General features: G+C 41.4%; 1 protein-coding gene across 1 annotated transcript in view; it reads left to right on the forward strand.

Annotated features, from left to right (window-relative positions):
* The first annotated feature begins 547 nt into the window (after positions 1 to 547).
* Positions 548 to 27587, forward strand: part of CORIN (corin, serine peptidase) — a 377616-nt gene continuing 350576 nt past the window's right edge. The window contains exon 1 of the mRNA XM_077477533.1: positions 548 to 847. Within this exon, the coding sequence (XP_077333659.1) occupies positions 683 to 847 (165 nt within the window). The 5' untranslated portion in view covers positions 548 to 682. The remainder of the gene's footprint in view (positions 848 to 27587) is intronic.

Here is a 27587-nt window from a genome sequence, read left to right on the forward strand (position 1 = left end):
ACATTTGAATGGCAGTATTGTGAGTCTGGGGGGATGGGAGTGTTAGAAGTATTAGCAGATTTAAATACCTAATAAATTGAAGCCGAACTCCAACTTACACTTCATAATCAATTACAGCAAAAAAAAAAAAAATTCCCTTTTGGGGTAAAGGTTTTACATAAAAAGAATGAAAGCTGATCATTGTAAGGACCCCCGCCAGTGTTAAATGGTTTGTCTTATCCCTGTAACACATCTGGAAGGCAGCTTGTTCTGTAGGAAAAGGCGGCCCATAGACCAGCAGAAAAATGAACAATCTCTGGAATAGAAATAACAATCATAGACCCATTGGTCAGCATTTACACAGGGAACTTACATTTTTCATGTCCTTTTCATTGTTATTTTTATCTGGAACAAGTCCTTACTAATGATTACAAATCCCAAATGTTCCTCTGATCCGTTTTAATGGTGACATGAAAATCATCCGCAGCAATGGTGAGATCCGATCATAGACTCAGCAATCCCCATAGACGGAGCACACCGGGGCCCCATCTCTGACCCCTGTGTTATGTCAGGGACATCCATCACCTCCCTCCAGGTAGGTGTCTCCGGGGATCGGTAGGTGTGCCCGCACACGGAGTGACACCTCCGGCACGTGAAGGGTGTGTGGTGTGGATGGGAGGCGGTCCGGGGTGTGGAGGGCAGGATGATGTTCGGAGCCTTCATCCCGGCACGTGGACGGACAGTGTACACAGCGCCGAGCTGGGAGCCGCACACCGGGGATGGGAGCCCGCTGAGTATGTTATCACTACAACAGTTTACCACCATTCCGGGAGAGGAGACTTACCGGCCCGTCACCGCCACCGACAGGGTAAGACCGACCGGACTCATTGACCGAGCGATATAACAGCGATATAATACAGAGCGATATAATACAGAGCGATATAATACAGAGCGATATAATACAGAGCGATATAACGGAGCGATATAGAACGGCGCAGGATCCACTAATATAGTAGAGTGTTATCTCCTCTCTTATAGTACTGTGCCAGGTTCATTACCACCATTAATAGTGGCGGCTCCTCTCCTATAGTATAATGCATATAGTGTATATAATATAGTGTATACTATATAGCATAGTGTACATTGTGTGTATATGATATAGTATATAGTGTGTGTATATATAGTAAAGTGTATAGTCTAGTGTATATAGTATAGTATACTGTATATTGTAAATAGTAGAATGTATGGTATAGTGTGTGTATATAGTGTATATATGGGTCTTATAATGATGGATCTTCTCCCATAGTACAGTGATGAGTCCTTTCCTGTAGTATAATGATGAGTATTCCCCCCTATAGTACAGTGTTTTTTCCTTTTCTATAGTATAATGATGAGTCCTCTTCTGTAGTATAATGGGTCTTCTCCTATAGTATAATGATGGGTCCTCTCCTATAGTACAGTGATGGGTCTTCTCCTATAGTACAGTGATGGGTCCTTTTTTATTGTGTAATAATGGGTCTTCTTCTCCTATAGAACAGTGATGGGTCCTCTCCTATAGTATAATGATGGGTCCTCTCCTATAGTACAATGATGGGTCCTCTCCTATAGTACAATGATGGGTCCTCTCCTATAGTATGATGGACAATGATGAATCTTCTCCTATAGTACAGTGATGGGTCTTCTCCTATAGTATAATGATGAGTCTCCCCCCTATAGTACAGTGTTTGGTCCTTTTTGTATAGTATAATGACGAGTCCTCTTCTATAGTATAATGGGTCTTCTACAGTACAATGATGGGTCCTCTCCTATAGTAGAATGATGGGTCCTCTCCTATAGTTTAATGATGAGTCTTCTATAGTACAGTGATGGGTCCTTTTCTATAGTATAATTATGGGTATTCTCCTATAGTACAGTGATGGGTCTTCTCTTATAGTATAATGTTGGGTATTTCCTATAGTATAATGATGGGTTGTCTCCTATAGTATAATGATGAGTTTTCCCCTATAGTATAATGATGGGTCCTTTTCTACAGTATAATGATGGGTCTTCTATAGTATAATGATGGGTCATCTCCTATAGTATAATGATGAGTTTTCCCCTATAGTATAATGATGGGTCCTTTTCTATAGTATAATGATGGGTTGTCTCCTATAGTATAATGATGAGTTTTCCCCTATAGTATAATGATGGGTCCTTTTCTATAGTACAATGATGGGTCATCTCCTATAGTATAATGATGAGTTTTCCCCTATAGTATAATGATGGGTCCTTTTCTATAGTACAATGATGGGTTGTCTCCTATAGTATAATAAGTCTTCCCCTATAGTATAATGATAGGTCGTCCCCTATAGTATAATGATGGGTCTTTTTCTAAAATACAATGATGGGTCTTCTCCTATAGTATAATGATGGGTCGTCTCCTATAGTATAATGATGAGTTTTCCTCTAAAGTATAATGATGAGTCCTTTTCTATAGTATAATGATGGGTCTTCTCCTATAGTATAATGATGGGTCCTTTTCTATAGTATAATGATGGGTCTTCTTCTCCTATAGTATAATGATGGGTCCTTTTCTATAGTATGATGATGGGCCCTTTTCTATAGTATAATGATGGGTCTTCTTCTCCTATAGTATAATGATGGGCCCTTTTCTATAGTATAATGATGGGTCTTCTTCTCCTATAGTATAATGATGGGTCCTTTTCTATAGTATAATGATGGGTCTTCTTCTCCTATAGTATAATGATGGGTCCTTTTCTATAGTATAATGATGGGTCTTCTTCTCCTATAGTATAATGATGGGTCCTTTTCTATAGTATAATGATGGGTCTTCTTCTCCTATAGTATAATGATGGGTCCTTTTCTATAGTATGATGATGGGCCCTTTTCTATAGTATAATGATGGGTCTTCTTCTCCTATAGTATAATGATGGGTCCTTTTCTATAGTATAATGATGGGTCTTCTTCTCCTATAGTATAATGATGGGTCCTTTTCTATAGTATAATGATGGGTCTTCTTCTCCTATAGTACAGCGATGGGTCTTCTCCTACAGTGAGGGAAGAAAGTATTTGACCCCCTGCTGATTTTGTACGTTTGCCCAAAGAGATGATCAGTCTATCATTTTAATGTTAAGTTTATTTTAATAGTGAGAGACAGAATAACAACAACAATATCCAGAAAAATACATTTCAAAAAAGTTATACATTTATTTGCATTTTAATGAGTGAAATAAGTATTTGACCCCTTCGCAAAACATGACTTAGTACTTGGTGGCAAAACCCTTGTTGGCAATCACAGAGGTCAGATGTTTCTTGTAGTTGGCCAACAGGTTTGCACACATCTCAGGAGGGATTTTGTCCCACTGCTCTTTGCATATCCTTTCCAAGTCACGAAGGTTTGGAGGCTGACGTTTGGTAACTCGAACCTTCAGCCCCCTCCACATATTTTCTTTGGGATTAAAGTGGAGTTCTGCTCATTTTTGTGTTTATTAAAAACCAGCAGCTAAAAAAAGTGTAACTGCTGACTTTGAAAACACACACTCACCTGTCCCACGTTCCATCGATGCGGTCGCCTGAACCCTCACTTCTCTCCCTCGCCTCTCTGTGGCGCCGGCATTGCAAGTGTGGGCACCCGGCTGGGACAGCTTGTGGCTTCACAGCTGGGTGTGCACTGCGCATACGTGAGTCTCGTAGTGCCTCCCCATGGGTCGGGCAATCTTCTGTGACATGTTGCAAAAGACTGCAAGGAGGGAGGGGAAGAGGTCAAAACTACCTGCTTACCCCCACCTCCCAAAAATGACATGCCAAATGTGGCATATTGGGGGGGGTGCTTATATGGAACTTCCCCTTTTTGGTGGAGCTGTGCTTTAAGGTCTGGAGACTAGCTAGGCTACTCTAGGACTTTGATGTGCTTCTTCGAGAGCCACCCCTTTGTCGCCTCGGCCGTGTGTTTTGGGTCATTGTCATGCTGGAATACCCATCCACGACCCATTTTCAATGCCCGAGCTGAGGGGAAGGATGTTCTCACCCAAGATTTGATGGTACATGGCCTGTCCATAGTCCCTTTGATACGGTGAAGTTGTCCTGTCCCCTTAGAAGATAAACACCCCTAAAGCATAATGTTTCCACCTCCATGTTTGATGGTGTGTATGGTGTTCTTGGGGTCATAGGCAGCATTCCTCCTCCTCCATACACCTCGAGTTGAGTTGATGACAAAGAGTTGCCTTAATTTTGGTCTTATTTGACCACAACACTTTCACCCATTTCTCCTCTGAATCATTCAGATGTTCATTAGCAAACTTCAGATAGGCCTATAAATGTGCTTTCTTGAGCAGGGGGACATTGCGGGTGCTGCAGGATTTCAGGCCTTCACGGCGTAGAGGGTTACCAATTGTTTTCTTGGTGACTATGGTCCCCGCTGCCGTCCGATCATTGACAAGATTCTCCCGTGTAGTTCCTCGCGATTCCTTACCATTCTCATGATCATCTTCTCCTATAGTACAGTGCTGTGTCTTCTCCTATAGTACAATGCTGTGTCTTCTCCTATAGTACAATGCTGGGTCTTCTCCTATAGTACAATGCTGGGTCTTCTCCTATAGTAAAATGCTGGGTCTTCTCCTATAGTATAATGAAGAATCTTCTCCTATAGTATAGTGCTGTGTCTTCTCCTATAGTACAATGCTGGGTCTTCTCCTATAGTACAATGCTGGGTCCTCTCCTATAGTACAATGTTGGGTCTTCTCCTATAGTATAATGAAGAATCTTCTCCTATAGTATAGTGCTGGGTCTTCTTCTATAGTACAGTGCTGGGTCTTCTCCTATAGTATAATGATGAATCCTCTCCTATAGTACAATGCTGGGTCTTCTCCTACCGTATAGTACAATGATGAATCTTCTGCTTTAGTACAGTGCTGGGTCTTCTCCTATAGTACAATGCTGGGTCTTCTACCATATAGTACAATGTTGGGTTTTTTCCTATAGTATAATGATGAATCTTCTCCTATAGTACAGTGCTGGGTCCTCTCCCATAATAAAATAATGGGTTTATAGTATAATACTGGATCCTCTCCATTAACGCAGAGCACACTCCTCTACTGTAGTATAGACTCGTAGTATGTTCTAATACAGTGCTGGGTCCTCTCCTAGAGTACAGTGCACCATCTTCTCCATAAAGCAACATTAAACCCTAAACCAAAAATGTAATATAGTGCAGCTTACCAGTCATTAGATGTGGTTGCTGCATTCGTTTTCTTTTGTTTGGCTTTTTTTCACCTCAGTTTTTACCTGTGATCTGGCCAATCACACAAGGGGCACTTTTGCAACAGTACCATTGTCAGTCTTAGGAGGAAGTGAGTGCTAGATGTACTAGCAGATTTAGATACACTAACACATTGAAGCCAAACTCCAGCTAATACTTTCTAAGCAGTTACAAAAACATTTTTTTTCATTTTGAAATAAAGATTTTACATGAAAAACTAAAAGCTGATCATTGTAAGCACCACTGTCAGTGGTAAATGGTTTGTCTCAACGTTCTAAAAACATTTGCTGGAGAGGTTGTTCTTTTAAAAAAACGACAGACTTATTGGCAGGATCACCGGATGAAAATAGAAGAAAGAAAGCCTAAAAAAGAAAACTAAACACATCTAAGCTGTAATATAATAAATTATTTATTATAGGCTTAATACTGCTTTAACCCCTTCAGATCTGTGCTATAGCCAGATGATGGCTACAGTGCGGACTTACGTTGCCGGGAGGCTGTCAATAGACGTTCTCCCCTTTGCATGCTCCCCGCGCACTGTGATTACCGAGTCAATGAGACTTGGGTGATCACAGATCGGAGTAAGGGGCCAATCCCGGCCCCTTACCACGTGATCAGCTGTCAGCCAATGACAGCTGATCACGTGATGTAAGCAGAAGATCGGTAATATTTTTTTGTCCTCATGCTGACAGCAAGAGGAGAAAAAAAAGCCGATCATCGGCTTCTGTGCAAGGGACATTGGTCCTAAAGAGGAAGATGCACACCCATCTCATCTGTGCCCACTAGTGCTGCCTGCCAGTGCCCACAGTGCCACGAATCAGTGCCCACCAGTTCATAATAGTGCCAGTAATCAGTGCCACCTATCAATGCCCATGAGTGCCACCTATCAATGCCCACCAGTGGTGCCAATCAGTGCCTCATTAGTGCCACCTAGCAGTGCTGCCTATTAGTGTCACCTACCAGTGCCGATCAGTGCCCATCACTGCCATCTATCAATGCCACCTATTAGTTCCCTTCAGGGCCACTTATCAATGGCCACCAATGCCACCTATCAGCGCCTCCTCATCAGTGCCGCCTTATCAGTGCCCATGAATGCAGCCTATTGGCGCCCATCAGTGCAGCCTCATCAGCGTACATCAATGAAGGAGAAAAATTACCAGTTTGCAAAGTTTAATAACAAAATATAAAATGTTTTTTGTATTTTTTTTTTTTTTAATTTTCTTTTTTTTTAAACAAAAAATGAAAAACCCAGAGGTGATCAAATGCCACCAAAAGAAAGCTCTATTTTTGGCAAAAATTATAAAAAAAAGATTTTAGGTACAGTGTTGTATGACTGCGCAATTGTCGTTTAAAGAGTGACAGCGCTAAATGCTGAAAATTGGTCTGGGCAGGAGGGGGGTTTAGGTGCCCAGTAAGCAAGTGGTTAAGTATAGTACTGGGTCCTCTCCTATAGTACAGTTCCAGATCCACTCCAGTAGTACAGTGCTGGGCCCTCTCCAATAGTACAGTGCACTCTCCTCTAGTATAGTACATTGCTAGGTACTCTTATATAGTACAGTGTTAGGGTCAAATTTTATAGTACATATTGTACAGGACCCACACTCCATTCCTATTATAAAATGCCGGGTCCTCTTCTATAGAACATTGCTAGGTCCTCTCCTATAGTACAGTACTGGGTCTTCTAGGGTACACCCCATTCCTATAATACAGTGCTGGGTCACCTTCTATAGTATAGTCCCAAATTTTGGGTTGACATCAGAACAGGAATGGAGGGGGAATCATTAAGGCTGGGCTCAGACTGGAGCATGGAGCGGCTCGCAGCAGGGGTCCGGTGCGTCTTCATTCACCATTTCAGGGTGGATTTCAGCCCAAATTTTTGGCTGTATTTAGACCTAAACCAGACCAAAAGACTAAAATTCACCATAGGGAGCTGGTCACAATCTCCTGACATGTAAATTGGATGCGGAGAAACCCACATCAAATTCGCAATAGTGTGAACTAGTTTTGGTGATACCCATGGATTCCTTCACTTTAGAGGGATTTCTTCTCACTTCCTGTTTTGGCTATGGGACAGGAAGTGAAATCTCCCCCAGTGGGACAAAGATGGAAAAAAATAAAGGGGGTTATAACCCCTTCCCTTCTATCCTAAACGAAAAAAAAGGTATTTTGTTACCCTTTAAACATACCTTTTGATGCTGACAGACATTTTGGTGGGTTAGTGCACTCCAAACATTAAACGTTACGAATGAATGAGCATTACTGCTGAAAATCTTTGTTAAAGTGATTGTAAAGTCTATTTTTTTTTTTTAGCTAAAAATAACAAACATGTAATGCCCCATACACACGGTCGGACATTCCGACCACAAAATCCGTCTGAAACTTGTGTTGCATAAACACGGTCGCACAAAGTTGTCAGAAAATCAGATCGTTTGGAACGAGGTGACGTACAAAACGTACAACGGGACTATGTAGAGGCCAGTAGCCAATAGCTTTCGTCTCCAAATTTTTTCTGAGCATGCGTGACACTTTGTACCTCGGAATTCTCTACACACGATCACAAAAAGTCTGATCGGATTTTGTTGTCTGGAAAATTTTAGATCCAGCTCTCAAACTTTTTCTGTCAGAAATTCCGACAGAAAAAGTCCGATAGAGCCCACACACGATCGGATTTTCCGACAACATAATCCGATCGGACTATTTCCATCGGAATTTCCGACCGTGTGTATGGGGCATTATAATTACCAGCTCTGAGCAGTAGATTTGCACAGGGCAGTCCTGATCCTCCTCTTCTCGTGTCCTTCTTCGGTGCTCTTGACTCCTCCTTCCTGTTCAGTGCCCCCACAGCAAGCAGCTTGCTATGGGGGCACCCGAGCTGCAGCTCCTTGTGTCCATTCAGACACGGAGCTGCGGCCCGGCCCCATCCCCTTTCTCTCCTCATTGGCTGACTGACTTTGATTGATGGCAGCAGGAGCCAATGGCGCCACGCTGCTGTCTTAGCCAATAAGGAGGGGAATCCCGGGCAGCCAAGACAATTCTACAACATCACTGGAGCTAGATGGGGCTCGGGTAAGTAATGGGGGGCTGAGGGGGGCTGCTGCACACAGAAGGCTTTTTATCTTGATATATAGAATGCATTAAGATAAAAAATAAAAATAAAAATCTGCCTTTACAATCAATTTTATGTCTCCTGTTACCTCTACATGAGTATCACCCGGTTTCTGTGTGCCCGTGTGCCAGTACCCTCTAAGCTAGATGACACACACATTGACTGTAATTTGTTGTCCGGTGCCTATTCTATATACAGTTCCAGGCTCTGTGCTCTATTGTAGCAGTCTTGTAGACTCGGGATCTAGAAGGGGTGAACTGTGTGAAGTGGTTACAAAAATGTTTTATTGTAGATTACAGTTATTCTATGTTTGTTTCAGAAAGTCAGATGCAGAAATATTTCCCAGATCACAATGCCTGGAGAGGGATGGTAAATGCCCTCATTATATTCCATCACCTCCAGACAGAGACGTGACTTTATTGACAGTAAAGGCAGCACAGAGCCGAGGAAGAGGCAGCAATCTGTTGTAGAGTGTTAGAGAGTACAGAGACTGCCCTTGAAAGGAGCCGTACTTCTTACATCGGAATAATGGATTGAGTGTGAGTGATGAATGGCTAGATAGTCAGAACTTTGTGTGAATATTATCTCCACCAATCACATGGCTCTGTGAAACAGCTAATTGACACATATGGGAACAATCGATGGGATCTGGTTGACGCAGGTCATCAGATCAGGTTATTATAGCAGGGAATGTGTATGGTTAAAAAGTGGATGTACAAAGAATGTATCGTGTTGGGTAAGGGGCATTCATTATTGGGTGTATACAGTACTACGGAAGGAAGCATCGTTTTCTGAATGGTAATATTTCAAATTCCTATAGACTAGCAGTAGTTCACATTCCCGATAAATTATATATTCATCTGTACTGTGGATCATCCCGCACCTTCCAACATACATAGCTCATTTGATATTCTTACCTTTGCCAAGCTACTTAAGCCTCATACACATGATCGTATTTTCTGCAGACAAAATCTCAGACGTTTGTCCAAAGGGCGTTGGCCAGGAACATGTCTTGCATACAAACGGCAATGAATTGTCGGCCAACAAACACGAACGTAGTGACATACTAAGTGTGTTTTTAGCTCTTTAACACCACCCTTTGGGTTCCTTCTGCTAATTTTGTGTGTAGAAGTTTGGTGAGTATTGATTCTCACCAAACTTCTTCTTCAGTAGAACTTAAACTATTTAATGTCACGTTTTCCTTTCACGTTTTTCATTTCACGCTTTTCATTTTGTGCTTTTGAGTTAATTTCTGAATGGCCGTTCGTCAAGCAGCCATGTTGTGGAATCGGAGGAAATAACATGTTATTTATTATTTTTGAGTTATTGCTTTGACTCAAGTCCAGTCCAGGAACAGGAGGAGGAGGATTTCTTGGACCAAAAATTGTTTGCTTTACTAATCGTAACCAATTATGTCATATGCCTTTGCTGTGGGAGCTCCAGAAGATTTATCCAGATGATTTTCAGAATTATCTCCAGATGACGGACCCCTGCTATCACCAACTCTTGGCATTGATGACCCCCCTATATTAAGAAGCAGGAGACATGCATGAGGCTTTTATTTTATTTTTTGATTGAATAATAATGATTGAATTTGTTATATTTTCTATATTTTTGGATGCATAGAATGAACTTTTTGGTTAAGTTCTATTGGCAGATAGCATGTCTAATTTTATTTGTTTTCTTTTTTTAATGCACAATAAAAAAAATTGTGTAGAATAATACTTGACTATGGGGGTTATTTACTAAAAGGAAAATCCACTTTGCACTGCAAGTGCACTTGAGGGGGACATGCGAGGAAAATAAAAAACAGCATTTTAGCTTACACATGATTGGATGATAAAATCAGCAGAGCTTCTACTCATTTCAGATCTACCCCTTAGATTTAGAGAGACTGCACTTCCAAGTGCACTTGGAGTGCAAAGTGGATTTGCCTTTCATAAATAACCCCCTATGTGTTTTACTTCAAATGACAGTTTGGGAGTAGGCAGTTACATTTTAAAAAATACAATGTAAAATTGACAAGGGACACCAACATAGTTTTATCTTTGATCTTAAAAACTACAGGATAATGGTGTTGTGGTAACTTGCACCAAAAAACAAAACAAAAAAAAACATAATATTATTCTTGATATCACTAGAAAAAAAAAGCCTTTGAAAATTTGCTTGTCATAACTCCATCAGTATCACCAGCAAAGAAGCTTCATTATTATCCCATTAAAGAAGAAGAGAATTGTGCGCTACATTTCCTGATTTCATAATTTGCCACGTCACGAATGTTACGTGTAATCTCTATTACGAACGCTAGTTTACAAGACCGATCGCTTCTGGCCCCTCCTTGCTTCCGAGTATGCGCGTTTGTACTTTGGACTTTTGTCCGACAACAGACATTTGTCCATGGAAAATTTTAAAGCCTGCCATCCAACATTTGTCAGTGGAAAATCTGACAACAATTGTCCAATGGACAATTTTTTTTTTTTAAGCTTTCATTCTTTTATTTTCACCTGCTGATCCTGCCAGTAACCCCTCGTTCACATTGGAGCAACTTGTCATGTGATTTGCCAGGTCAAATCGCATGATAAGTTGCACCCTATTGCCAGCAATCTCACTTTTCAAACTGGTGCATTGCCGACTTTGTGGTGTCACATCAATTTGAAAAAGTAGTTCCTGCACTCAATGCAGCTTTGAAATTGTGCGATTTCAGATGAAGTTGCACTATTTCAAAGCTGTAGTCAAATTTGCTGGTACATCTAACATTACCCTCTCCCAGACTGACAATGCTGCTGTCCAAAGGTGTCTCTGTTGCTCCTTCAACCAGAGTCTAATACAGGAGGTATGTTATTGGGCAGGTTATCAAGTGAAAACTGGGGGGGGGGGGGGGAGCCTAAAAAGAAAAAGAATGTAGTCACCATATCTAATGATTGAATGTGCGATATGAAAAATTATTGCTCTAACCTGTAAACCAACAAACAAGCAGCTGCTACACACGAATGTGACAAAATTCTTATGAACAGGGAGGGCAAAAATGTAGTGCTAATAAAAAAACAATATTGGTATGAGAGAGTGCAAAAAAGTGTTGTGTGTTGAAAAGAAAACAAATAAACAAACGGGTTAACACTCAAATGAATAAAACATAGTAGGTGTCCATAAAAATACTATGTGATCTAAAAAGTGAACCAATAGTTCAGTCCCAAACTCCTATATGTCAATCACAGATGTAATAGTTCATATTATGGAAGAATGGGGAGACATCCAATGGGCATCCGAAAGTAATAACACCAGGCAGATAAATAAAAAATGGGTACTCTTACCAGAGTCTGTGGACCTGCATGTGGATAACACCATGTCAACCAAGCATGAACAGGCGAGTCCTCAATCTCACAGGAACAATGGATGGGTCCTCGATCTCTCAGGGACAATCCAGCCGATCACAGTTGGTCCTTTAATTAGGAGTGGGTGTACCTCGATGTCCTTAGGGATCCCGACCTTCTCTCAATGAAGTCCAAAGATTGGGGAGCAGCCGCCAAGCAATGGGTCTCCGATAAGTGTAGAAGAAGCTCACAGGGTGGATCATATATAAAACAAAAAAGGCAACCGCCTCCCATAGTGTAGTTCAAAAAAGCACTTATGCTGTTTATTGACATAAAACCAGCATACACAAAATACAAAATAAAAAAATAAAAAGTGATCACAATGTTTAAAAGCAATATATGGAAAATAGAAACCATCCCTATGCGTTTCGTCCCAGGGGACTTCTACTGGGGCGTCTGATGATTGGTAAGCTGCATTATAGTACAATACAAGACGTTTGTGGGTTTAATGCTGCTGTCATTTCCAAAGAAAAAAAAAACTCTGCAGTTAGATTGGAGGAGTATATACATACATAATATTATAAATAAATAAATAAATAAATATAAATATATATATATATATATATATATATATATATATATATATATATATATATATATATATATATATATATATATATATATATATTATTTATTTATAATATAAATATTATGCTCTGTATTGACTGATGTATTTTATTTCAGACTGTCTTTAGTCATACAGTCTTGCTTGTTTGACAATAAAGCACCATTGTTTGAGATAGATATAGATATATATATATATATCTCTATATACACACAAACAAAAGTTATAAATAAATTGAAAATGAAACAAGCAGAAAGCATGCCTTTCCTATGATGTTTCCACATATTGCAATCACTATATCTTATATCTTATACAGGCATCTTTGTTAGCTACATTTGCTCTAAATAAATCCTATATAATAATAATAATAACATTCACAGTCATGTTTACAAAATGTATATGCTACAAATATTTTTGCCATTCTTTTCTGAGCTGCCAACTATTTATTTATTTTTTTTGTTATTTTTGGCTCAGCTTTTATACTTCTTTTTTCCTTCATACGGGTAATCAGTGGCATCCATGCATGCGTTGCTCTTCTGTGTTTTCCATCTTGTCTTTCCACATGTGTTTCTGAAGTTAGACAACGTTATGTTCTGCAGTGTCGTGCCGTGATTCTCCTGGGAGGACGGTTGCCAAAATAAGAGTTTGGCCAAATCAAATTATTGGACAGAATGAACAGAAAGGGCTTTGTATTTTAAAGGCAAGTTGTATAAAGTTATCCCTTATAATGTATACACTTTTCATGCTTTACAAAATAAAATAACATTATACAGTTTTCCTTCAAAATACAAAGCCCTTTCTGTTCATTCTGACCAATAATACTTGATTTGGCCAAACTAATATTTTGGCGATCGTTTATGTATTTTATGTTCACGGCAGCTGGATTGTAGTATTGGTTGTCATTAATAATAATTAATAGGTAAATATGCTCAGTACAGCTTATTTTTTTTACTGAGCTAAAATACAACCCATTAATTGTAATGTGCCTATGCACACAGGCGTGTAAACAAGAGCCGTATAATCAGTAAAAAATAATAAAAAAATAGCAAAATCTGCATTCTTGGTCAGTAATTAATGCCTCATGCGTGCAAACACGCATATTTGCATGTGTTTGCACACAAATTCGCACAGGTTTGTCCATTGACATTGTAAATGGCAGCACAAGCTTGCGTGTATGCTTGAAAATGTGCGTGAATTTGTGAAAAAATTGCGCGTACACATATGTGCAAAAATGCACAAAAATACATTTAAAAAAAAGTCTGAAAAAGTAGATGCTCAAACTATTGAGTATTGTGTGCAAGAGGCCTGTTTTGTTTTTTGGAATAAACAGCAAATCAGGAATAGTTAAGACAGCGGCATGTAAGAAGAGACCTCCTGTATGTAAGTACTTCCACATCTGTACACAATAGGAGGTATTTGGAATGTTTTCATACAACTGCAGCTTTTTTTATTTGCCAGTTTAGGGTAGGTGTGTAAATCTCTCCCTGACAACAGCAGACGATTGTCTGTCCTTAGATTGTCTGTCTGTCCTTAGATTGTCTGTCCTTGGATTGTCTGTCTGTCCTTGGATTGTCTGTCTGTCCTTGGATTGTGTGTCTGTCTGTCTGTCCTTAGATTGCCTGTCTGTCTGTCTTTAGATTGTCTGTCTGTCTGTCTGTCTGTCTTTAGATTGTCTGTCTGTCTGTCTGTCTGTCTGTCTGTCTGTCTGTCCTCTGTCTGTCTGCCTGTCTGTCCTTAGTGCTCACCGTCAGGGTTTGTCACAATCTTCTAGCCGAGCCATCCAATGTAGGAATTGTGAAGACGGCTGCTGGAGCAGAATGGATGCCCATATCACTAGGCTGATTTATTAAAGAAGTTCTTACTATGGCACGGGTTCACATTGTGGGAATTTTTTACAATATGTTCACATATTTAAGATGTTCTTTGAGCTTTGGCAGTGCTTTTTAACCACTTGTCGACCAGGCTTTTTCTGACAGTTTTTTTGTTTACAAGTTTAAATCAGTATTTTTTGCTAGAAAATTAATTATAACCCCCAAACATTGTACTTTTTTTTAGCAGAGACCCTGGGGGAATAAAATAGCGATTGCTGCAATTTTTGTCACAGGGTATTTGAGCAGCAGTTTTGCAAATGCATTTTTTGGGGAAAAAATCCTCTTTAATGAATTTAAAAAAACACACAGTTGTACTCATAAGTTTACATACCCTGGCAGAATTTATGATTTCTTGGCCATTTTTCAGAGAATATGAATGATAACACAAACTTTTCTTTCACTCGTGGTTGGTGTTTGGCTGAAGCCATTTATTATCAGTCTATCAGTCTGTTTACTCTTTTTGTTAAATCATAATCACAACAGAAACCACCCAAATGACTCTGATCAAAAGTTTACATACCCTGGTGATGTTGGCCTGATAACATGCACACAAGTTGACACAAAGGGGTTTGAATGGTATTAAAGGTAACCATCCTCACCTGTGATCTGTTTGCTTGTAATTAGTGTGTGTGTGTATAAGGTCAATGAGTTTCTGGACTCCTGACAGACCCTTGCATCTTTCATCCAGTGCTGCACTGACATTTCTGGATTCTAAGTCATGGGGAAAGCAAAAGAATGTATAAGGGGGCACAATATGGGCCCACTTGCTTGAGATTGTGGCCACCCCGTCCCATTATTTCATTTATTTATTTTGGGATTAGCGGACCAATGGGAAGCCAGGGAATCTTCTGGAAAACTTGGGAGAGTTTATTTAAAGGCTAGGGAGATTGAGTTCTCCCTCTTTCAAGGCGGGAAGACGGGAAGAAGAAAGCTCCCTCTCACCCCAGTCACGAGCACTTTATGTGGTTGGATCACCCTGGCATCTGGGGGGAACTGTTTACTTTCTATATAAAAAAAAAATACGTGGTACTGCTGCTCGAGTTCCAATAACTGAGCAGAAAGAATTGAGGTTTATTTGAATTCATGATATTTGGTTGATAATAAAAGAGCATTGAAGGATATTTTATGTAAAAAACGAATAAAGTACCGCGGCCATTTTATTTGCCCAAAAATTTGGTATATTGAGTTGTTACAATATATAAAATATCTGGGAAAAGAAGCGTTTTTGGGAGGGGTGTGACATGCAATCTTATTGTCAAAAGATCTGCGGGAAAAGGTAGTTGAACTGTATAAAACAGGAAAGGGATATAAAAAGATATCCAAGGAATTGAGAATGCCGACGCAATGGGCGGTGGGGTGTAAAAGGGGTCTTAAGGACTGAGCCTCTTTCTGAGATTTGTTGTTTACAAGTTAAAAACAGTTTTTTTTTTTTTTGTTTTTTTTTTAAATTACTTAGAACCCCCAAACATTATGCATTTTTTTTTCCCTAACACACTAGAGAATAAAATGGCAGTCATTACAATACGTTCTGTCACACCGTACTTGCTTAGCGGTCTTACAAGCGCACTTTTTTTTTGGAAATCACTTTTTTGAATTAAATAAGACAACAGTAAAGTTGGCCCATTTTTTTTTTTTTATATTGTGAAAGATAATGTTATGCCGAGTAAATTGATACCCAACATGTCATGCTTCAAAATTGCGCCCGCTCGTGGAATGGTGACAAACCTTTACCCTTAAAAATCTCCATAGTAGGCGACGTTTAAAAAATTCTACAGGTTGCATGTTTTGAGTTACAGAGGAGGTCTAGGGCTAGAATTATTGCTCTCGCTCTACTGATTGTGGTGATATCTCACGTGTGTGGTTTGAACACTTTTTTTATTTTTACACTGTTCTTTAAAAAATAAATTGTGTCACTTTATTTCAAGGAATGCAAACATCCCTTGTAATAGAAAAAAAGCCTGACAGGACCTCTTAAATATGAGATCTGGAGTCAAAAAGACCAAACAAAAAATGGCCATTTAAAAGCTATGGGCGGAATTGACGTTTTGACACCGCTTCCTCCCTGCAATGGCCATCTTCCCCTCACTCCTCTCCATACCGCACACGGAAGAGGACCCAATCACCTCCCCTGCTGCCAACAGCTCCGGTAAGCAGTGGAGGTCACCAGAGAGCAGCAGGAGGAGGTCCCCTCTCCCACCGCCGATAAAAGTGATCTTGCGGCAAATGCGCCATAGAGATCGCTATTATCGGAAACCGGAAAACCTGCTGAAGAAGAGGATACAGGGGTTATGGCATCTGGCTGCTGCCATGACAAAGATATCCCTCATCAAACAGCCGATGTATATTGGTGTGCGATGGTCAGGAAGTTGTTAATCGTTGTCTCGCAAAATGGGCAGGATTCAAGCAGCTGGGGTGTGCAGTACCGCATTTGGCCAGAGGTGTGCGGGGCGCCGGTGACGCTCGGAGACACTCGGGCACACTTGGAAACTCGCTGAGACACTCCGTTGCTGAGTGTCTCCAATCGTCTCCAAGTGGTCTCCAAGCGATTGTTTCCGAGTGTCTTTGGCGCTCCTGCACCTCTGGCCACATGTGGTACTGCATAGACAAGCAGTAGCTGTGGAACAGATTATCTGAGTTTCCATTATTTCCTATGGGGAAACGCAATTTGATATGTGTGCTTTGCATTACAAGAATTCTTCTGGAATGAAGTATTACTTAATCCAAAATATTACAGTATTATCATTGACCTGAAACAATGTTAGCAAAGTTAACACAGAGATCCCGGTTCTGAGGGGAGAAGTGGCAGATCGTCTTATGAACAGCTATCTGTCATCTCCCCTAGTCAGTCCCATCCCCCCTTCAGTTAGAACATACGCTAGGGAACACAATTAACTTCTTGATCACCCCCTAGTGTTAACCCCTTCACTGACAGACATTTTTACAGTAATCAATGCATTTTTATAGCACTGATCGCTGTATCCCACAAATGTGTCATAATTGTCCAGACACGATAAAAATCACAGATTGTCGCCATTACTAGTAAAAAAAAAAAAACAAATAATAAAAATGCTATAAACCTATCCCTTATTTTGTAGATGCTATAACTTTTGCGCCGCAAACCAATCAATATACGCTTATTGCGATTTTTATTACCAAAAATATGTAGAAGAATATATATACATTTTGACATAAACTGAGAAAAAATGTACCGGGGTATAACACGCACCAGCGTATAACACGCACCCCAAGTTTAGGAGGGCATTTTAAGGAAAAAAGTTTTAGGAGGGAAAAAAAACGTACATTTAAATGCCCGTCAATGCAGCCTTATCAGTGTGCATCTGCAGCCTTGTCCATCATTGCAGAATGATCAGTGTCATTTGCAGCTTGCCCACCGCTGTTTGCAGCCTTGCAGAGTGTCATTTGCAGCTTGCCAGTGTCATTTCCAGCTCGCCCAGCGCCATTTGCAGCCTTGCCCATGTTTAAATATCCCGCCGCCGAGACAGACCGAGCGAGCGCCCCCGAAAAAGACCGAGCCGTCTGCTCGGCTCCGCTCGTAGTCCCGCCTCCCTGCTGTTTCTGGAGCGAGCGCTGCCGGAAAAGACCGAGCCGACTCTACTGTGTATTCGGCTTGGCTCGGCTCGCAGTCCCGCCCAGTATGGGCTCCTTGCCTGGCCTGTCAGTTTAGGTGGACGTCCATGTCTTGGTAGGTTTGCAGTCGTGTTATATTCTTTCCATTTTGGGATGATGGATTGAACAGTGCTCCGTGAGATGTTCAAAGCTTGTGATTTTTTTTTTTATAACCTAACCCTCTTCGCCGCAACTCTATCCCTGACCTGTCTGGTGTGTTCCTTGGCCTTCATGATGCTGTTTGTTCACTAAGGTTCTCTAACAAATCTCTGAGGTCTTCACAGAACAGCTGTATTTATACTGAGACTAAATTATACACAGATGCACTCCATTTACTAATTGGGTGACTTCGGAAGGCAATTGGTTCCACTAGATTTTAGTTAGGGGTATCAGAGTAAAGGGGGCTGAATACAAATGCACGCCACACTTTTCACATATTTATTTGTAAAAAAGTTTGAAAAACATTCATCATTTTCCTTCCAATTCACAATTATGTGCTGCTTTGTGTTGGTCTATCACATAAAATCCAAATAAAATACACTTTTATGTTTTTGGTTGTAACATGACAAAATGTGGAAAATTTCAAGGGGTGTGAATACTTTTTCAAGGCATTGTATGTCTATGAGCTGGCGGATGTAAACAGATCCTATATCTGTGTCCATTTAGGTCAAATCTTTTAAACAACACAAGGCTGCATCCTTTTCCGTTTAGCCCTGGTTCACACTGACTGCGGGAATTATAATGTATTCAGCTGAACTCGCATGATTTCATACCCGCTTGTCAGTCATGATTTCGGGGCGATTTCAGAGACATCTGTGTGGGTTTCTGCACGAAATCGGCAAAACTAGTACAGAAACAACTTTTTGAAATCTGCGGCGCCGCAAATGCGGCATCGCAGCAATTAGGGCGTTGCCAATTGCTGCTGATTTGACATTTTGACATGTCAAATCGCATACCAAATCGCACCAATGTGAACCAGCGCTAAGATCAGTGGTCTCCAAACTGCAGCTCAGGGGCCAGGTGCGGCCCTTGCTACTGACATTAACAATTGGGCACTATTTCTCCCACTGACACCAATTATCTGTCACTTTTCCTCCCACTGACACCAATGATGGGGCACTATTCCTCCCACTGACACCAATGATGGGGCACTATTCCTCCCACTGACTCCAATGATGGGGCACTATTCTTCCCATTGACACCAATGATGGGGCACTATTACTGCCCCTAATACCAAGGATGCATTGTTTACTTCCACTAACGCCAGGATAATTTTTACTCCCAATGGCCACAATCCGGCCCCTCTAAAGTCTGTAGGACAGTAAACTGACCCCTGGTTTAGACGGATCAGAAGGGGTGTAAATGGATGCTGTCTGTTTATATCCGTTCTTTTCATATCTTCATGTCCATTTTTAGGCAACAAACATTATTTTGTTATACTTTTGTCCAGGGCTTTTTTCCAGTGGGAAGGTGGGGGGTGCAGTTCCGGGACCTCCAGCACTGAATGTATGTAATGGAAAGAGGTGCTGAAGTGTGCTAGATGTTCTATTGATGTTGGCTGCTAGGAAGTCTGTTGTTGCTGGGGGGGGGGGGTTCAATGTTTGCTGAGAGGGGTCTATTGTTACTGGCTGCTGAGAGATCTGTTGTTTCTGGCAGACAAATCCTCTTAAGCGTCAGACTTTTTTGTCCGAAGGGCGTGTGCCAGGAATTTGTCTTGCATACTAATAGCATACAATTGTCGGGCAACAAACATGAACGCAGTGACGTACTACGTGGAATTTTAGCTCTTGAGCGCCACCCTTTGGGCACCTTCTGCTAATGTCGTATTTGGTGAGCATTGATTCTGAGCAATACGTTTTTGTAATTTGGACTTTTGTGTGACGGACTTGTGTACACACAATACGAAAATCTGACAACAGACCGCTGTCCACTGTAAATTTACTAGCCTGCTAACCAACATTTGTTGGAGGAAAGTTGGACAACAATTGTCTGAAGGAGCGTACTAACGGTCGGCTTTTAGGCCAACAGTCTGTCATCACACAAGTCCCTGCCGCAAATCTGATCGTGTGTACAAGGCTTAAGGGTATCCTCTTGTATGTTTGATGTGGTGGATATGTTGTTGCTGGGTTGTTGTTTTTTTTTGCGAGCGGTCTATTGGTGGGAGGATCTATTGTTGCTAGGTGGGTGGGGTGATCTATTTTACTGCTTTTCTTGTAATGAACAAATTCCATACAAATGACTCGGCACAACAAAATGATACTTGGCTCTGTATTTTCTAAAAAGGGCGGTCCTGGGGAGAGGAAGTGGATGGTAGAAGGTGGAACCAAAGAACGGTGGTTAGAGGTGGGTAGGGGCAGAGACAAGGGGTGACTCGGAAGGAGGGAGTTCTGGCACCTGCTTTGTCACCTCTGATTGGTTTATACAACAATCCAAAAACAAAGATGCAAAAAACTGCTGTAGACTAATGAAAACAAAACCGAACAGAAGACGGATGTACAAACTGAGGTAAACTGAATCAGTGTGACTGAATAGATGACACCTGTGTGAAAGGATCCTTAGGGTAACCATACACATTACGAACTGACCATACAATCTTAGTACAATCAACTTTAGATTTGCCAGGACTAGGTGATAGGAGGACTTATCGAAAGTAACCAATCAATGTACACTCCCTGGCCACTTTATTAGATACACCTTGATAGTACTGAGTTGCACCCCCTTTTGCCTTCAGAACTGCCTTAATTCTCCGTCACATAGATTCAACAAGGTGTTGGAACCATTCCTCAGAAATGTTGGTCCATATTGACATGATAGTATCACACAGTTGCTGTAGATTTGTTGGCTGCCCATCCATGATGCCAATCTTCCATTCCACCACATCCCAAAGGTGCTCTATTGTATTGAGATCTGGTGACTATGGAGGCCATTGGAGTACAGTCACCTCATTGTCATGTTCAAGAAACCAGTGGTGAGATGATTTGAGCTTTGTGACATGGTGCATTATCCTGCTGGAAGTAGCCATCAGAAGATGAGTACACTGTAGTCATAAAGGGATGGACAGGTAGGCCCTGGCGTTTAAACATTTGGTACTAAGGGGCCCAAAGGGTGCCAAGAAAATATCCCCACACACCATTACACCACCACTACCAGCCTGAACCATTGGCACAAAGCAGGATGGATCCATGATTTCATGTTGTTTATTCAAAATTCTGACCCTACCATCTGAATGTCGCAGGTGAAAGCGAGACTCGTCAGACCAGGAAATGTTTTTCCAATGTTCTGTTCTCCATTCACCTAAATCCCTTTTCTTCCCCATTCTGATGCTCGATTTGAACTTCAGCAAGTTGTCTCCACCCCGTCTTGATGCCTAAATGTTGTGTGTTGCTGCCATGTGATTGGCTGAATAGCAATTTGTGTTACCAAGCAATGGAAATGGTGTACCTAATAAAGTGGCCGGTGAGTGTATATCCAATCAGACAGGCCCTTGCAGGGCTGGTTCTCACCTGAATTGCACAGAGAAGCAGTGCACATTCCTGTATGATTCCTATGTGACTCAATGCAGTGTGATTTTTAGCCACTTCATTTGAATGGGCTGAAAATGCATTGAATTGCACCAAAAGTGATCTGATGCTCTGCTTTTGGGGCCATTTCCGATTGCACATCCAGTGCGTTTTGAACAGAGTGTGAACAAGCCTGCACTTTATAGTTATTGCTAGATCTAAGGGAGATTGTACAGATCTAAGGGAGATTGGAATGTGTGTGATGTGCTTTTCTCTGTACAAAATGGGCAGAGACATGGGCTTTTAATTAGTGAACTGCCATATGTTCAAGTGTTCATTTCTTTGGGGACAAATTCCCTTAAAATTTTTATTTATTTTGTAATCTAATCAGCCATAGTGTGGAAAATGTTGGACTCTAATGCCTCGTACACACGATCGGACATTCCGACAGCAAAATCCTGGATTTATTTCCGACAGATGTTGGCTCAAACTTGTCTTACATACACACGGTCGCACAAATGTTGTCGGAATTTCCAATCGCCAAGAACACAGTGACGTGCAACACGTATGACGAGGCGAGAAAAATGAAGTTCAATAGACAGTGCGGCCCTTCTACTTTATTTCGAGCATGCGTGGAATTTTGTGTGTCGGAATTTACGACTACGGATTTTGTTGTCGGAAAATGTGAGAACCAGCTCTTAATTTTTTGTTGTTGGAAATTCCGACAACAGATGTCCGATGGAGCCTACACACGGTCGGAAATTCCATCAACAAGCTCACATCGAACATTTGTTGTCGGAAATTCCGACCGCGTGTATACGGCATAAGTCTGAAAAACTGACACACTTTGTAAAAACATTCTCAGCTCATCAGCTTGTACCCATGACAGTGTTAGCTTGGCAGGGAATGTGTTAAACAGCTGCAGATTTCCCCTTTTGCGTCAAAGAATCCCTGAACTGAAAGGTTTCCTCATTAGAGTCCAATTTGATGACTTGGGGCTGACAGATATGTAATCCTCCTCCTCCTTCTTCTTCTTTTTTTTTTTTTCCATGACCCCTAAAAATAGCAGCCAAGATGAGATTTCATATTCCCCCCAAATGACCGTCGGCGTCTAGTGCCACCCAATAACGCCTGAGTGGAAAGTCTGAATGCAGAAATACCTCTTTATAAATAGACAGGGTGCGGGTGCGTTCGGTGCTTTGTATCAAGTCACTCAAGTCTTATCTCTTCTGAATCCTGATATAATTTCTAGTTATTTCAAAAGCAAACCCAAACAGTTGTGGGTGCTCGTGTTCTGCTGCAATCAGGAATGTGTGAATGTGTGTGCATCAGAAGATTTAACACTCTTTACTGTAGTCAGATCAATTAAGAGGAGATTTTTTTATTTTATTAGTTGGTATGAATAAATGCTGTTCACATTCCCATTGTTTTCACTTACTGGGGATGATTTACTACAGGAGTAGAGCATATTCAATTTGCAAGGGAATTTTCACTCAACAGTGAATATGGTGAAAATTCACTTTGCAAAGAATACCCCATCACAGGCACGGAAAAAAAAATAGTATATTCAAAGAGAACACACACAGTTTATTGAGATGAAGACTCCCAGCTCCGTTTAGTTAAGCAGCCCTTATGTTTTCTATCTTGAGTCAATAGTTTAACCTAACCGAACTAGCTGCACATTGTCATTGCATGTTGTTATTACATCTAAAATCTACTGGAACACCCAGATCCTTCTCCATTACTGACTCACCAAATTGTACCCTAACTATATCGTATGTGCAAAATTTGACATGTATCAGTACTGGCAAAGGTGTGGTCATTCCAGAACTGGCAAAGTTAGGGATAAAACAAGTAATTGGAAATGTAAGTGCAGGTAGACTGGGGGCTGCATCAGTGGGTGGTGAGGTGTCTGGCCAAGGAAGAATGGATGTGATCTAGGGAAAAGATTTCTGGATGGGGAGGGAGGAAGGAACACAGAGGTAGAGGTGTATGGCCAGGGAGGGGTAGGTGTAATTTAGGGGAGATGTCTGATTGGAGAGGGAGTAATAAACACAGGGGCTAGAGGTGTATGGGCAAGGAGGGTGGATGTCATTGAGGGAGAGGTGTCTGGATGGAGAGGATGGAATGAAGACGGGGTAGTAGTGTATAGTCAGGGAGGGGTGGATTTCATTGGTGAAGAGTTGTCTGGCTGGATAGGGGGGAATAAACATGAGGGTAGAGGTGTATGGCCAGGGAGGGGTGGGTGTCATTGAGGGAGAGGTGTCTGGTTTGATAGGGAGGAATAAACATGAGAATAGTGGTGTATGACCAGGGAGGGGTGGATTTCATCAGGGGAGAGATGTATGGATGGGGAGGGAGGAATGAACACAGGGTGAAGAGGTGTATGGCCAGGGAGGAGTGGATGTCATCGGGGGAGAGGTGTTTGGAAGGAGAGAGAGGGAGGAATGAATACAGTGGTAGGGGTGCATGGCCAGGGAGGGATGGGTGTCATCAGGGGAAAGGTGTCTGGGTGGAAAGAGAGAAATTAACACGGGGGTAGGGATGTATGGCCAGGAAGGGGTGGATGTCATTGGGGGAGAGGTGTCTTTATAGCGAGGGAGGAATGAACATGAGGGAAGAGGTGTATGGCCAGAAAGGGGTGATGTCATTGGGGGAGAGGTGTTTGGATGCCGAGGGAAGAATGAACATGGTGGTAGTGGTCTATAGTCAGGGAGGAGTGGATGTCAATGGGGGGGGGGTATCTGGATGGCAAGAGAAGAATGAATACGGTAGAGGTGTATAATCAGGGATGGGTGGATACCTTCAGAGGAGAGGTGTCTGGATGAGAGGTAGGAATGAACACGAGGATGGATGTCATGGGGGGGGAGGTGACTGGAGAGAGAGAGGAATGAACACGAAGGTAGAAATGTCTGATCCGGCAGGGATAACCATCAGTGGTGGGTAAGGCATTTGGTTAGGGATGTATGTTTGGATGGCAAGGAAGTTCTGTAATGGTGGGAGGTGAGGAGGATGGCAGGCAAGAGGGGCTAGATGGAGAGGCTTTGTTTTTTTTGTGTAAGGAAGGTAGTGGGGAGGGGTCGGTAAAGTGGGTGGTGGGAAGGTTCTGTTGTGGGTTGGGGTGAGGTGTGGCAGGAAAGGTCTGTGAGGAATGTGAGGTAGATGAAGGGGGTCACTGTAAGGGAGAATGAGATGTGTGACATGGAGAGTCTTTGGGGGGGGGGGGGGTGCAAGTTGGGTAAAATGAATGTTGATGGTGGAAAGGAGATGGGTGGTGGGGAGTTTCTGTAAACGTAGGTGAGTTGGGTATTGTGATAAATCTGTAAAGCCAGCCATAGATGTTTTGAATCGTGGCTGGTTCAGCAGGGAAGCAGCCAAAATTCTAACCATTAATGGACAGGCTGTTTATACCCATCAATCGACTTGGGTAAAACCAGCATGTTGAATATTTACATGCGATCATTGTCAGTGGCTGTAGGCGCTAGCAATAATCACTGTGCTCTTCCGGCAGAGAAAGAGAAAATCACATCTATGGCCTGCCTAGGGAATTACTGAGATGGGAATGATCTGTAAAGAAGGGGTAAATAGGGTTAAACCTCATTTCCTGCATTTTTGCCAAATCAAACTTGTCAGAGACAGGGAAAGAATAATATATTAACCAATAAGATACCAGTTTAGTCACATCAGTTATCTAGCTAGAGGCATTCCCCTCAACTATAATATAATATGTAATCAAAAATTAGTTTGCTATAGCAGGGGAAAAAATCCTTCCTGATCGCCTGAGAGGCAATCGGATTTTCCCCGGATCAACTTTACCTATAAATGTTAGTATCCATTTATATTCTTTACATTTAGGAAGGAATCTAGGCCTTTTTTAAAGCAATCTACTGAGCTGGCCAGAACCACCTCTGGAGGGAGTTTATTCCACATTTTCACAGCTCTTACTGTGAAAAAACCTTTCCGTATTTGGAGATTAAATCTTTTTTTTCTCTAGACGTAAAGAGTGTCCCCTTGTCCTCTGTGATGACCTTAAAGTGAGTAACTCAGCACCAAGTTCACTATATGGACCACTTGTGCATTTGTACTTGTTGATCATATCCCTCCTTAGGCCCCATTCACACCTGAACATAGCGTTTTCAGGCAGAAAATCACGCGATTTTACTGTGATTTTTCAGCATTTTTTTCCGGTGTTTTTTATTATTATTATTGTAAAGCAAACAATAAATAGGACAAACTAACAGAAAAAGTCAATGTACATAATTATTCACCCCCTAAAGTCAATTATTTGTAGAGCCACCTTTTGCGGCTTTCACAGCTCCAAGTCACGTTGGATAAGTCTCTATGAGCTTGCCACATCTTACCACTGGGCTTTTTGCCCATTCCTCCTTGCAAAACTGCTCCAGCTCCTTCAAGTTGGATGGTTTGCGCTTGTGAACAGCAATCTTTAAGTCTGACCACAGATTTTCTATTTTCTATTGGATTGAGGTCTGGGCTTTGACTAGGCCATTTCAACACATTTAAACCACTCAAGTGTTGCTTTAGCAGTGTGTTTGGGGTCATTTTCCTGCTGGAAGGTGAATCTCCATCCTAGCCTCAAATCACACATAGAGTGGTATGCCCTGTACACACCGTTGAACATTCCGATGACAAAATCCATCTGATTTTTATCTGACGGATTTTGGCCCAAACTTGGTCGCACAAAGTTGTCGGAAAATCCGATTGTTCAGAATGAGGTGACGTACAACACGTACGATGGGACTATAAAGAGGCCAGTAGCCAATAGCTTTCGTCTCATAATTTATTCTGAGCAAACTTTTGTGTGTCGGATATTCCGACGAAAAAAGTCAGATGGAGCCCAAACACAATTGGAATTTCCGACAACACAGTCCGATTGCACATTTTCTGTTGGAAAGTCCGACCGTGTGTACAGGGCAGTACTTTTAGGTTTTGCTCAAGAACATCCCTGTATTTAGCACCATCCATCTTTCCCTCAACTTTTGACCAGTTTCCCAGTCCCGACTGCTGAAAAACATTTCCACAGCATGATGCTGCCACCGCCATGTTTCACTGTGGCGATGGTGTTCTTTGGGTGATGTGAGGTGTTGGGTTTGTGCCAGACATAGCGTTTTTCTTTTATAGCCAAAAAGTTACATTTTAGTCTCTTTAGACCAGAGCACCTTCCTCCATACATTTTGGGAGTCTCCCACATGCCTAATGGCTTTCTTATGGCCACTCTGCTATAAAGCCCAACTCTATGGAGCGTACGGCTTATTGTCATCCTATGTACAGATACTTCAGTCTCTGCTGTGGAATTCTGCAGCTCTTCCAGAGTTATCTTATCTCTCTGATTAATGCCCTCCTTGCCCGGTCCGTGAGTTTTGGTGTGTGGCCGTCTCTTGGTAGGTTTGCTGTTGTGCCATGTTCTTTCCATTTGGTTATGATAGATTTGATGGTGATCATAGGGATCATCAAAGATTTGGATATTTTTTTATAACCTAACCCTGACTTGTACTTCTCAACAACATTGTCCCTTACTTGTTTGGAGAGTTCCTTGGTCTTCATGGTAGTGTTTGGTTAGTGGTGCCTCTTGTTTAGGTGTTGCAGCCTCTGGGGCTTTTCAAAAAGGTGTGTATATATGTAATGACAGATCATGTGACACTTAGATTGCACACGGGTGGACATCATTTCACTAATTATGTGACTTCTGAGGGTAATTGGTTGTACCAGAGCTTTTTATGGGCTAAGGGGGTGAATACATACGTACATGCCAATTATCAGTTTTTTATCATCATGTTATTTGTAGTGTCCTACTAAAGAGGAAATTCCAGTGGTAATTTGTGAGAAATTATTAAACACAGTACAGGTGAAAATGAGATGAGATGTTTCTATTTATAACCATAAAATACCAGATGCCATTTGATAGTACAGACTAGAGCTGCACGATTCTGGCCAAAATGAGAATCACAATTTTTTTTGCTTAGAAAAAAAAGATCACAATGATTCTCGCAACGTAAAATCTTTCATATTATACATAAAAAAAAAAAAAAGGGCTAACTTTACTGGTTATTTTATTTATTTTTTAAATTCATTTAAGTAAGTAAAAAAAAAAAAGCATTTGAAAGACTGCTGCACAAATACAGTGCGACATAAAATATTGCAACACCCACCATTTTATTCTCTAGGGCAGTGATTCTCAACCAAGGTTCCGTGGAACCCTAGGGTTCCTCCAAAAGTTGCTAGGGGTTCCTTCAGCATTGGGCAATTTCTACCTCTCAGATACATTCCCACTCACACCATTGATCTTTTTAGCT

The sequence above is a fragment of the Lithobates pipiens genome, unplaced genomic scaffold (genome assembly GCF_037356315.1).
Source record: "Lithobates pipiens isolate NorthernLeopardFrog02 unplaced genomic scaffold, aLitPip1_a1.2 Scaffold_13, whole genome shotgun sequence".
Classification (NCBI taxonomy): domain Eukaryota; kingdom Metazoa; phylum Chordata; class Amphibia; order Anura; family Ranidae; genus Lithobates; species Lithobates pipiens.